The sequence below is a fragment of the Zootoca vivipara genome, chromosome 1, assembly GCF_963506605.1.
Source record: "Zootoca vivipara chromosome 1, rZooViv1.1, whole genome shotgun sequence".
NCBI lineage: Eukaryota > Metazoa > Chordata > Lepidosauria > Squamata > Lacertidae > Zootoca > Zootoca vivipara.
In genome coordinates this window covers 78,641,149-78,653,922 of record NC_083276.1, presented here as the reverse complement: position 1 = coordinate 78,653,922, position 12,774 = coordinate 78,641,149, and the positions used below count along the sequence as shown (strand labels likewise).

At 45.1% G+C, this 12,774-nt stretch overlaps 1 protein-coding gene across 1 annotated transcript in view; it reads left to right on the top strand.

The window, feature by feature from the left end:
* Positions 1–12,774, top strand: part of B4GALNT4 (beta-1,4-N-acetyl-galactosaminyltransferase 4) — a 157,563-nt gene that overhangs the window by 117,500 nt on the left and 27,289 nt on the right. Inside the window, exons 8-9 of the mRNA XM_035122823.2 lie at positions 7,501–7,579; positions 10,764–10,830. Of these exons, the coding sequence (XP_034978714.2) occupies positions 7,501–7,579; positions 10,764–10,830 (146 nt within the window). The remainder of the gene's footprint in view (positions 1–7,500; positions 7,580–10,763; positions 10,831–12,774) is intronic.

The window sequence follows — 12,774 nt, the reverse complement described above, 5'->3', positions numbered from 1 at the left end:
GTGGTGTTCTGTTATTTTCTTTTTTGGGTCTGTCTTGCAGCAGGTTCTCCCTAGGTATCAGTCTGGCTCTGTTGATCTGTTGTTTAACTTCATCAGGTGGATATTTTAGTTCTAAAAAGGTTTGCTGTAGATCTCTTAGGTGAGATTCTCTGTCTGTAGAGTTGGAACAGATACGGTTGTAACGTAGGGCCTGGCTGTATACGATGGATTGTTTGGTATGTTTGGGATGGTAGCTAGAAGCATGTAGATATGTTTGTCGGTCAGTTGGTTTTCTGTATAAGGTGGTGTCTATACGTCCATCCTGTATTTTTATAGTAGTGTCCAAAAAATGTATTTCTTGCATAGATTGGTTCATTGTTAGGTTGATGGTGGGGTGAAAGTCATTGAATGTCTGGTGGAAGGTTTCCAGGGTCTGTTGTCCATGTGTCCAGATAATAAAAATATCGTCAATGTATCGTAGGTACAAGAGAGGTTTGAGTGGGTAGGAGTCCAGGAAACGATGTTCTAAATCTGCCATGAAGATGTTGGCATACTGTGGGGCCATGCGGGTGCCCATGGCTGTGCTGCTGATCTGGAGGAACAGGTCATCACCAAATTTGAAGTGGTTGTGGGTAAGGACAAAGTGGCAGAGTTTGGTAGCAAAGTCCGCTGTGGTTTTATCTGAAATGGTGTTTCTTATGGCTTGTAAACCATCATTGTGTGGGATGTTGGTGTATAGAGATTCCACATCCATAGTGGCTAGTATAGTATTGTTAGGAAGATTGTTCAAAGATTGTATTTTCCTCAGAAAATCTGTGGTGTCACGTACGTAGCTGGGAGCACTGATAGCATATGGTTTCAGAACAGAGTCCATATAGCCGGAAACACCCACTGTAATGGTGCCAATACCTGAGATGATGGGGCGTCCTGGATTTCCTGGTTTGTGTATTTTAGGTAGAAGGTAGAAAGTTCCTGGTCGAGGTTCCGCTGGTGTGTTTGTGAGGATCTGTTCTTGGATGTGTAGGGGTAGCTCCTTGACAATCTTGTTCAGTTCTTTTTTGTATGCTTGTGTGGGGTCTGAGTCCAATTTCATGTAAAAGGCAGTATTGGAAAGTTGTCTGTGGGCCTCTTGGATGTAATCAGTTTTGTTCATGATGACGACAGCTCCACCCTTGTCTGCCTCTTTAATTATAAAGAGTGTTTATAATTAAAGCAGTGTTTATGTTCTCTAGGGCTGTGCCTGCCCTGGGATAATCTTTTGCCCTTGGGAGGAGGAACAAAGCCCCTTCTCTCTGTGGTATGGCACTATTGGTAGAAGGTCCTTAGACAGGAAACTGGAAGGAATGCTTCTTCCTGTTTCTTTTGCCTCTCTATAGCCTTCCAACAATGGCACCGACTTTGTAAGAATGGTACAGTACTGGACGGAGAAAGGGCCCTCTTGTAAAGAGGTAACACCTCCCATCCTTGCATATCAGCAGAGACTCTCCCAATAGTGCCACCTGCTGCCCAAAAACACTAAGTTTAAAATAGTGGAGGCAAATTATTGGGGTGTGTGTGTGTGCGTGCTTTGCAGGCCACCAGAAATCACAGGTTAGCTACTCCTGCTTCATATAGCGCTTGCCACTTAGAACAACCCTGTAGGGTAGATATTTTTCCAGTTCTCAAATGGAAGCTGAGAGATGGTGACATGTTCAAGGCCACACAATGAGTTCTTGGCAGTGGGTGAGTCCAGGTCTCCCAGTCCCAAGGCCAGCTCTCCCGCAGGGGCAATCTAAGGTGGGAAATGCATAATTGTTTCTGTAAACTTGCTTCTCCATGAGCCCTTTGCACTCTCTCTCCTCATTTCTGATCTCTTTGCACCTTTCTTTTCCCATTGCAGCACTCCTTTCCATTCCTCCTCCTCCTCCTCTTTGTCCTATTTCTAGGCTTCTTGGTCTGAATGTACTTCCTGTCTAGATTTGGTGCCTGTCAGTTCCCCTTCCCATTTCTTTGCCTCTTTCTTTTTGACACAGCCCTGGATGGAGCTGGCAGCTCTCGTCTGGGCCTCTCTTTGTCTGTGCTATCAGTCCGCTGCTGAGCAGGAACTTCCTTGGCATTCTGCAGCCTTTCCTTGTCCACTCTGCATACCTCTTACGTGTTCTGTTCTTGCACAACGAATGGCTGCAGAGGCAGAGATCCTTTTGCCCTACACTGGGAAACGGGCTTTATTCAGCAGGCAGCTCCAGTGTTGTGAGCAGAGCTTGCGATGGTGGTGCTGAAAGAGGCCGCTGGGAAAGGCTGCTCAAGGTTACGAACCGCTCCCTTGCCGGTGGTGGCCCAAGGGCTGTTGTCATGTGCCCTGTATAAATATATTTGCAAACATTTTGGCATCACCTCTTGTTTCTCTGCGATGTATCCTGTGTGCCATGCCCTCAGATTGGCAGAAGGACAAATGTGAAGAGCAGGGCATGCAGAGTTTTCTTGCTAGGGTCAGGACATGAAGAGCTGTGGAATAATAGTGGAGATGTGTGCTGAATGCTTATTGCTTCCCCCAGCTGCTGGAAGAAAGAAATGAGGGAAGCTGTCCAAATGCAAAAAAGGGGGTGGGAGGAATATGAATGGACAAGCACCTGCTCTCTGAGAACAGAGGGGCCCAAACCAAGCCTCAGTACTGGGCACATTGGCAGATTTTTCCAGCTTAAGTCCCATGTCTGCCTCTCAGCAGAACTAGTCAATGTGATCTCTGTCACTACCGATCATTGTGATAGTACTGCTTCGTGGGAGAAATTCAGTATAGCGCTAAGGAGATCACTCCATCAATGCAAGCATTTTGATTGCACCGATGCAACAATCTCCCCTTCCCTCCCCCCCCCATGTGCTGTTCTAGGGATTCTCCCCACCCCCACCCCTGGCCACAAGCCAATTCCAGGGGCACAGGAGAAGGTGGGAAGGAAGCATCATTGATTTAGCAGAATCCTTGCATGGGATTCTGCCAACAGGACCAGTTAGTTGAAGCCTGCCCAGTATTAGGGTCCAGTGAATGGTGGGAAATGTGTCTTCTTAACCAGACATAAATAAATAAAACCAGGGATCTCTTGTCTCTTGTACCTCTGTGGGAGACACATGATGAATCTGCAGGTAGTTTCCCCATTTCAGCTTTAAAAGGCATTGGACTGAACTATTTTCCTCACTGATCTCTTTGAAATAGTCAGGATAAGCACCAGTATATGGTGCAGTGGATTTGCCATAAGAAAATACTCCCAATAGCAGCCCAGTAACATCTGGAGGACCACAGGTTCCCTGTTACTGCTCTAAACAATCAAGATGGGGAGAGCCCAAGTTTCCATGTAACCGCTGTCATAGATGGTTGCCTGCAAGGGTTGTGGTTGGCTCATGAATAAGACATGAATAGGCCTTGCGAGATTTCTGGCACCCCTGTGGGGCTACCATTTAAAAGCACTCAGTGTGGGGTGTGAATATACTTCAGATTCCCTTGCAGATGATTAGCTGGGAACAATTCAGTGCTGTAATCTAATTAGGGAGCCGATGAAAGGAAGTAGGAGGGAAGGGTGGGGACTGTTGGTGGCGGCAAGAATAGTTTGGGCACATTTGCCACACACAGTTCCTTGAAGCGGCTGATTGGAGTTTGGCCAGCTTGGAGAGCAAGAGGCTGCCTGGTGTATGTCCTGGAGTTCCCAAGGGAAATTTTGAGATATTTTATTCTCCTCTCCTCCTCTTCCTTCTCCTCCAATTGAACCACAGTTGTGGTGAGCTGGGCTTGGTGTTCTTGGTTTACACACCCTGGTTACACAGAGCAGTGCTCTAACGCACACGGCAAAAGAGACGGATTTTATTCTCTTTGCATTACCTGATGGATGATGGGACATAATAGGATATGAAAGGGGTGACACAGACAGGATTGATTGATTGATTGATTGATTTTAAAAAGCGTTCCACAGCACGGCGGCATCTGTCACACCTCATTCCTGTCCTGCAGCATCTTTGCTGTTTTGGTATCAAGTCTTCACACAGCTCTGCTACTGCACTCAGAAGGCCAAAGAAAAGACTTCTCCTGCAGTCCAAACAACCATTTAGGTGATTTCATCTCGTATTGTAAGTCCAAAGCCTAGGCATCCTGATGAAAAAAGGATGAATGCATTTCTCATTATTTCACTTGAGCAAACTCTGTGATCTGAAATCCAAACAACCTGCTCACATCGGGCTAGGAAGGAGTTTAATCACCCCCACACCTCCCCATTGCCAGATCCAAACTGAGCAATATTGTCTCTGCATACGCAGAACTGAACCCTGTTTTTGGCTGAAGAGTTGGGCATGGCTTGTGGGTTTTGTTGCAATCGTCATTCTAGACCAGGCTTCCTCAACCTTGGCCCTCCAAATGTTTTGAGACTACAATTCCCATCATCCCTGACCACTGGTCCTGCTAGCTAGACAGAACTAGCCTGCTCATGAACTAGCCTGGACTGAAGCAGCTGCTTTGAGCTGTGGAATCCCTCAGGGTGGCACTCTTCCCGCTACCAGTGCCAGGGTTGCGTGGTGGTGATGGCTTCTGGTGAGATTTTTTCCAGAAGCCACCATGCGACAGGTAAGCAAGCCAGGGGAGCCACCTTCCCATTCATGTCAGGTGGCAAAATGGGACTGGCCACCCCTGGAAGAAGAGTGAAGAAACTAAACCTGATGATAACAAGAGATCCCAAAGCAAGTTGGCAGCAAATACAAAGGGGACAGGTAATTCAGAACAGTAACACTAGAAGTAAGAAGTGAGAGTTGAAGAAGAAACACAATCAAACTGCGACATAACACAAAGACTCTAAATGGCAGCAATATTACCAGAAATTAGTGGTTTACGATGGGGGAGAGATAGTAACCAAAACGAGCGAATTCAAACCTGGAAATGTTCAGAAAGCAAAACTATGAAGAAAACCATCACAGTCAATTTTATGCTTTCTACCCTTCAGTGCCTTCCCAAACATGGGCACCCTGCTTTCAGAAGCAATAGAAGTGTTTAGTTTTTCTAGGAAACTCGCTTCAGGCGCCATGCCTAATAATCTTCGGTGTGTCTGGAAGCACGTGCCTCTCCATTTGAAGCCAGTGGCTGAATTCCAGAGGTAGTGTGAAGCGACTGTCTCTTGTTTCTGTTCTTACTTACAGTTCCTGAAGACATGTGAGGCTACTGCCTGGAGAACATAGGAAACAGTCCATCCAGCCCAGTACTGTACTCTGATTGGCAGCAAGATCTCCAAGCAGAGCTCTTGTTTTCCTGCTAGAGGTGACCTTGTGCATTCAAAGCACATGCTCTTCCAGTCCACTCTAGTCCCTCCCATTTTGGTGGCTGCTTGATATTAGGGCAGTCCCTCTCCTTGCTATTTGTGTTTGAGGTGTACTGTACGAGCCCATGTTCCCAGGAAGATTCCACCTGGCCCATTGCCTTTGCCACCAGCTCTATGGATCAGCTATTCTCTCCGCCAGGCTTCTGAAACACCATATCTCTGCTGAACCACGGCTGCAGCTGAGTTAGCAGGCACCAGCTGAAGTTGGCAGCCACCACCCCTTCATTCTCCCTGTGGGGTTGGCCTGCATTTTCTTCACAGCACTTGACAATCCCTTGCATGAAAAGTACCAAAGGTCTGTCAGCCCAGGGTGTTTGTGTGTGCTGCGAAATGAAGCTAGCATCCCAAGTATCTGGTGTCTTGGGCAGCTTAAGGCAGAGAAGAGAGTCCTGTCTCCTGGTTACCATGGCAGCAGTGGCATGCAGCACACCAAGCCAGCGAGAGCCTGTGTGAGAAGGATTTTAGGAGCCCTCTGCTCTCACTGATCAGGACTGACAGGCAGCAGTGATTGAACAGCAGGATCTCAGCTGCAACTGCTCCTGCAATGCCTTTCCTCTGTCAACTGGGTGTGGGCATCTATCGCCTCCAGAACTGCTGACAGCATTCTCTTCCTATCTGTTCTTTAGTTCTATTCCTAAACCTTTTGCTCCACTCCTTTTCAATGTAGATGGTTGTTTCCTGAATGCTTCCTGAATCCTTCCTAGTTTGCTTTGTTCCTGTGCTGAGGCTCTGTGTTTGTATCACATATGCAATCTTGCTGCATGGTTTGGAATTTGGCTCACATCTGAAGGTATCCAGATTTCAGTTGGGAGGAAGAAGGAATGCCTTGAGTCTAGCCTAGTTGTACAGAAAAGAACTGAACTTAAATGGGCCAAAAAACTGAACCTATGTGGACAATGCGTGATGCAGATTGTATTGCCAAATGAGACTGCAGGTGGGGCTTCCAGTAATCAGAAAGCAGAATTTATTTGTGCTACACATGCCTGTGTCCCATTCTCTCTCTGTCTGGTACCTCTTCTCTGTCCCCATATCTATCTCTCTTCCCCATCCTGACTCTGCTGTCTGTAATGATAACACTATTATGGGTGAGGAGAGCTGTAACTTCTCAATAATCCATTGCATCAGGCACTTTTCTTTTATCCCAGTTCACTCCTAGTATCAGAGTTGATGTTGAAAGCAGATTTTCCCCAACCCTATGCTTTATACATAAACAGGACAGGCAAGTGATTTAAAGACCATGGCTTTGACTCTTAGCATTCAGTGATCCTTACAACCATGCTGCAAAACAGATTGTTGTTGTTGCCCTTATATTTCAGAAGGAAAGCAGGGAGAGAGGGGAGGTTGAGGGACCAAGGGGAGGTAGGGCTGGAATGTTTGTGGCTGAGATGATGTTTGAACCACTGACTTTTCAGATTACAGCTCAAGCGCTTGGCCACTGCAACACCATCTTCTTCCTCTTTCCCTCACACCAGCCACTGCTAAATTGTTCCTAATTATGTGAAAATGTGATTGATGCCATGATAAATACATTGTGGAACATTGAGTGATTTTGCACACTCCTGTGCAATTCTTTCCTGTGTTTGGAGCATTGATATGTGGAGGGTGAGCACACTTCTGTACCAGATTCAGCTAAGTTATTGGGCTATAAGGAGCTAGCATAAAAAGTCCTGCAATGGGACTTTCTCCCCTCCCTCTGTGTCTTCCCCAGATCTGCTCAGGTGGGTTGGGAGAACCCCTAGGACATCCCATGGGGAAAGGAGAGGGGAGATCATTCCATCAGGCAAACAGAAATGCTTGTGGAGACAGAACAATCACCCTAGTGTGATGTTGAATTCCACTCTGGTATGGAGTGCATTTTCCAGCCAGATCATGGTGTTTGAGAGATCCTGGAAAGAGGAGGAAATTGGCTAAGGAAATGGCAACTGAACAGTAAATAGAACCACAACCCTACCTTCCCCTTCCCTTATCTCGGGGCACACACAATATTTATTGCCGAAGAGTCAGTGTGGAAGAGTGTGGGTGGAAACTGGCTTCATTCCCCAGCTTCATTCACCTAAGATTTCTGTTCCCTGGCCCTCCAGCATCTGCTGTAGCTGAGAGTTCCTCAGGGACAAGAGCATGGTAGTCCTAGAATTCATGTAACCTTGGAAGTACGCTTGCTGTTTTCTAATGATCTCCTTTGCTTCCCACACAGTGTCCTTTCCTCCAGGCGCTATTACTTCGAGCTCCTCCACAAGCAGGATGACCGTGGCTCAGACCATGTGGAAGTTGGTGTGAGTAAATAAATCCCTCTCAAGCCCTCCCCCCCCACTTTAAGGTACAGAGCACCTGGTAGGAATATTAAACTTGTTTTGAAAAACAGAAACAGACCTACACTTGATCTTAGCAAAAAAAAAGGCCAAGAAGCCTTCTGTTTCGTGCTCTCTTGACTAAAAATCTTGACAGTAAATAAACCTTCCATCCCCATCAAAGAAGCCTTTATAGTCAAAAAGACATCTTTAGCACAGCTTTCACTGGTCAATTTTGAAACAGCTCTTATTAACTCAGGACTAGTTTGCAGATTACCAGTTGAGGAAAAAGCCTCTGGCCATGAGGCACCCAAAGGTCCATATTTGCCCCCAAAAGCAAACAGAATGAAACATGTTTTCCACCATTTAAACTTCCTGAATCTGCTTTACAGTAAAGCAGAGGGTGGGAGGAAGATTATTCCTTAGACCATTTTTCTCATTTTCCTCAGAGCTTGAGGAGAAAAGTCTTTTCTCCTTAAAATTAATTGTGTCCTTCTCTGGGGAAAGAGCCAGAAGGGAGTATTAGAGGGACTTCCTAGCTGGTAATTTCTTAAACTCTTTTATTCTCAAGATAAAATGTCGCCCATCTCCTAGAAACTTTAAAATAGCCTCATTTTCATGCCTCTCAGAGGAGCTGTGTTCCCTTTACAGAAGCCTTTGCTGCACAGCAGGCTGCTGGAGGTGAAATATTAGTCTTTTTTAAAGAGGCTCCATTCATCCCACATCTAAATTAAAAGGAAGAAGAGCCACTCAGTGCAAATGCTCTTCCTTCCCAATGGCTGCCTCTCTCTGCTGTGAAGTCTCTGCCAAAAGGATTCTAGGTCACCCTGGCAGGTGTAACACCCAGAGTGCAGGGAATATGAAAAAAATTACCAGATGGGGTTTATCTTTGCTTTAAAATAATATGCACCAATCGTCTGGTTGCTTTGATGGATAAGAAGCACATACGCATGCAAGGTTGTTCTTCCTGCTCATCAGCTATTTAGCATGTCTACGTAAGTACTAAATGTGCAGAATAAACAGCATATGGGCCTGTCTAAAAGCAAGTGTGTAAACTAGACAGATGAACATTGACACATTGCCGCTTTTGCCATTTTACACAATGTTGGAAAGCTTGTCAGTCATTACAGAGGCCTTCCAGGCACCCCGATTAACAATAATAAATCTCCAGCCTGCTGCAGGAGAAAAGGAAGTAGCCTTTATTAAAACTACTTCGTGTTTCGACATTACAAACTGTTACATAGCAAAACAGTATGTCTGCTCAGCTACAGAAATATTAGCAGTGAGCCCAGATAGCAGCTGTTTGACTCTCCTCTGCTAAAATCCTGGGCTGTGTTCCTTATAATGATGGTACAGAAGCACTCCCTCTCTCTCAGGGACATGCAAAATTTGAATGGTGAGCCTGCTACGGAAGCATGCACACACTCTTTGGATTTGTTAAAAAAATAACATCTTCCCTCCCAGTCCTCTGTGTGTTCACAGTAGAAGCTGGGTATGCACAGTTCTGATTGGCTGGTGCCAGTGACATTACGAAACTACTTGGCTTACCCAGAACAGCTTTCCAGCTTTTTAAAATTAAAATTGTGTTTTGCTTTTAAAATAACCAAATGCACATGGGCAAGTGGGGGAAGGGCAGTTCAGTCAACTGAATCCGTATTTGGTTCACTGATCCCATTGCTCCTACTCTGAATGAGAGAAGAGCTGGGTTCAGCCTATTGGTGGAGTTGCCCTCCAACGTCTTTTCTTTTCTTTCTTTTTTACTACTTGTGTGGGTACCCTTTGCTTACCCTTTTAATAGAAAGCCACAGCATGTTACAGTTCCTCACTCAAAAGAATGAACAAGGGTTCAGCTGAATGTCAGAGAGCTCAGAAGCATCTCCCGAACAGTTTGTAATTGTGCTTCATTGCTGGAGAGGGGAAGTATACCTCCCTGTGATGCTAAGACGAAGGGCAGTATAGAAATAAAATAAATAAGCATATGGCCTGCAAATAATTTTTTAACACACAAACATGCTTGTGGAGGAGGTTCATTTTGTGGTGAGGCTAAGAGAGTCCTTTTGTGTTGATGTTTTAAATGGCTGCATGTGTATCCTGCATGAGGACTGCTGGTTTTTTTAAAATAATTGTTTTAAGGAAGAGTTAAAATATAATAGAACATATTGAAAAAGTTCACCAAATGGCACATATTGGGCAGTGGAGGAGGCACCCATCATATTGATGACCCAGGCACTATCCAGACACTGTGACACTTGGGCAACTTCATTCCACACAGCACTCATTTCTCACTTTCCCAGCAAAAAGAAAAAGAAAAGAAAGAAGTTGGCTGAGTGCTCAGAAAATACAATGTTCCTGTAAAAAGAAAAAGTGCTAATTTGTTTTAAGATCACCGTGTTACTGGCAGTTGTTGAGTAACATCTGCCCAACTTGTCTGCAGGTTAGAGAACAACCGAAAATAATACTGGGTGTTATTCAACCAAGTTTAACTAACTTAGTCATTTTCAGTCACTTCATTGGGCCTGTTCCAAGTAAAATATAGTTGACTGTTGCCCATTATCCAGAAAAGGATCAGAACGATTCAGCAGAATTGCATGTTCTTGACCCAATTGCAGGGTGTGACCAGGCCAGACTAGCTAGTAACACTAAAACGCTGTTATTGGATCAGTGCAGTGACTCAGTTTGTTACCTCTGTAGTTGATTCACACCTGTGTTCTGAAGGCCAGAAGCTGCACCAGATGAACTACAGCCAGGGAATAGCCTGCATCTTTCTTCCTTTTTTACTCCCAAACACAGAGCAAACTTTCCTAGTTAAGCTACTGGCTATGGTGGGTAGTGCCACCTGATTCTTGGGCTCAGCCCCAAAGTGCCTACATGCCCAAGGAACAGCAGGCTGCTGGCTGGGCATGGAGCACACACTGCCTCCCTGCAACATGTTCTCCCAAGGAGTTGTGCTGGAGAGCAGATGAAGAGCCACATGGGGCAGAAACAGTCGCCAGCCAGTGTGAAATAGGCATTGAATGGGAACTTTAGCAGCCAGCTCTCCTGAATTCCTCCCCATTCACATTCCTACCAGCTGGCCTTCTGCAAACTTCCTTTCCCCCACATGCAGGAGCACACAAAATGCATGCATATATAGATTGACCTTTCTTTACCACTATCTTGTCTCTTTCAGTGGCGTGTTTTTCTGCCCAGCTTCAAGTTTGAGGTCATCGATTCACCCTACATTTCACTCTATACAGGTAAAGTGCCCCTCCCCCCTGAGACTTTGTAGCCTTACCTTTGATACAGGATTCCTCCTGCAACCTGCAATGTGTGTAGTTGGTGCACGCATAAAGAAAGGAGCATGCCAACACGATCCTGTAGAGTTCAGTGGTTGTCCATGTATTGAGACCTCCCATTGTCATGCCAAAAAACACCATTGTACTATGAGGGGCCCACCTTTCTAACAGCCCCTGTCTCCAGGCCACACTTTGCAAAAGGTAGAGTCCCGGTGGCACGCTGCGCGGTGAAGCCGCACGGAAACCATGCTGCGCCCTGCGAGGGCGGGGGCACAAGAGCGATCTCCGCCCCTCAGTGCCAGGGCACCCAACCTGCTCGAGACTGCCCTGGTCCTGGCTTTGCACTTCAAGTGTTTTTGCTTGGCTGGAATGTGTCATTGAACTCTGCTAAGGCTCCTTGCTTCTTGGTATGGAGGATAGAGAATTAGTGTGCACACCTTCCTGGGAATAAATCCCATTGAATTGAGCTTTGGGTGTACTTTTGAGTAAAAGTCTATATGATTGCACTGTAGGGCAGAAAACCTCAGCATGCTCACTTGGGAGTAGGTCCATCTAAACGCGGGGGATTTTTTTCTGAGTAGATACATCAGAGGTCTAAATGTGTGAGTTTTTTCTTCCCAAAAAAAGAGGGCAGAAATTGTAACGTGCAGGGCTGAAAATTCTCTTTGAAGTCATTTAGTCCAATGCCCTTTCACTAGACCTGTGGTTCTCAAAGGGTGTGGTGTGCCACATTGCTGTGGCAGGAGAGAATGGCAAGTGTAGCAAGAAAATTCAAGGACAATCAAAGAAGCATTTGAACATTTAAGTATAGTATAGTATAGTATAGTATAGTATAGTATAGTATAGTATAGTATAGTATAAAAATATTATATATACATACATGCAACCAGAAACAATATGCATGCCTCTCTTCAAGAGCATTGGCTATTCTTCTGCAGTTCTCCACGACATATTGTTGTGAATAGAGATTTTCATATGAAAAGATCAGAAAAGGGAAAGGCTTCTTTGTATTGATGAGTAGATGAGAGTGTGTTTGTCTCAAATTGGACCTAATATAAATGAGATTACCTGGCATAAGCAAGCTCACATCTCATTGAGTTTGTATACAGATTTAAGGTACAGTGGGACCTCGACTTACGAATTTAATCCGTTCCAAATGCACACTCGTAGGTCGAAAACTTCTTAAGTTGAATAGCTCGTAAGTCGAGGTCCCACTGTACATACGTAAGAGGTTCATTTATAATTATATTTTGGGAATAAATAATGTTCTTATATAGCTGCATTGTTTTATACTTTCTGGATGTCCCACGATCATATTATAGAGTAGTTGTGGTTTATGTTATAAATCAAGCACTGCTAGGAGTTGCTTCTTTTTGTTTTCTGATGTATTTCTTATCGGTGAAAAAAATCTGAAAATGTGGCTCAGAGAAAAAGAGTTTGAGAACCAGTCCACTAGACCTTTGGTATATGACCACCTGCAACTGCTTAGCTCTCAGTATTCACTTTTTTTTTAGTGCACAAGCCAAGAGCTGGCCCATTGCTCCATGTCTGTGGGGTGATAAATACACTTAGAGAAATAGTCCCAGATGAATCAAGCAACTGAGCCAGGAAAGAACTGTAATCATGTCATGTATGTGTGTGTGTATGTATGTGTGTTGCAGGAAGGAAAAGCTAAAAAGATAGCAGGCAGCTGTGATCCTTCATGAAAAGGCAAAGGGGGCTTGGGAGTGTGTATAGACTTTACTGGGCATATGCATGCTGGGCATATGTATTGTTGGCAGTCTATATAAGCAGTTGTCCCCTTGCTCTTCTTTTCCCAGGGCTCTTGCTGCCCTTTCCCCCTTGTGTCTTGCTCCATCTCAGAGTGAAAAGCAAGAGGCCAGCAGAAGAGCACCCTTGGCAAAT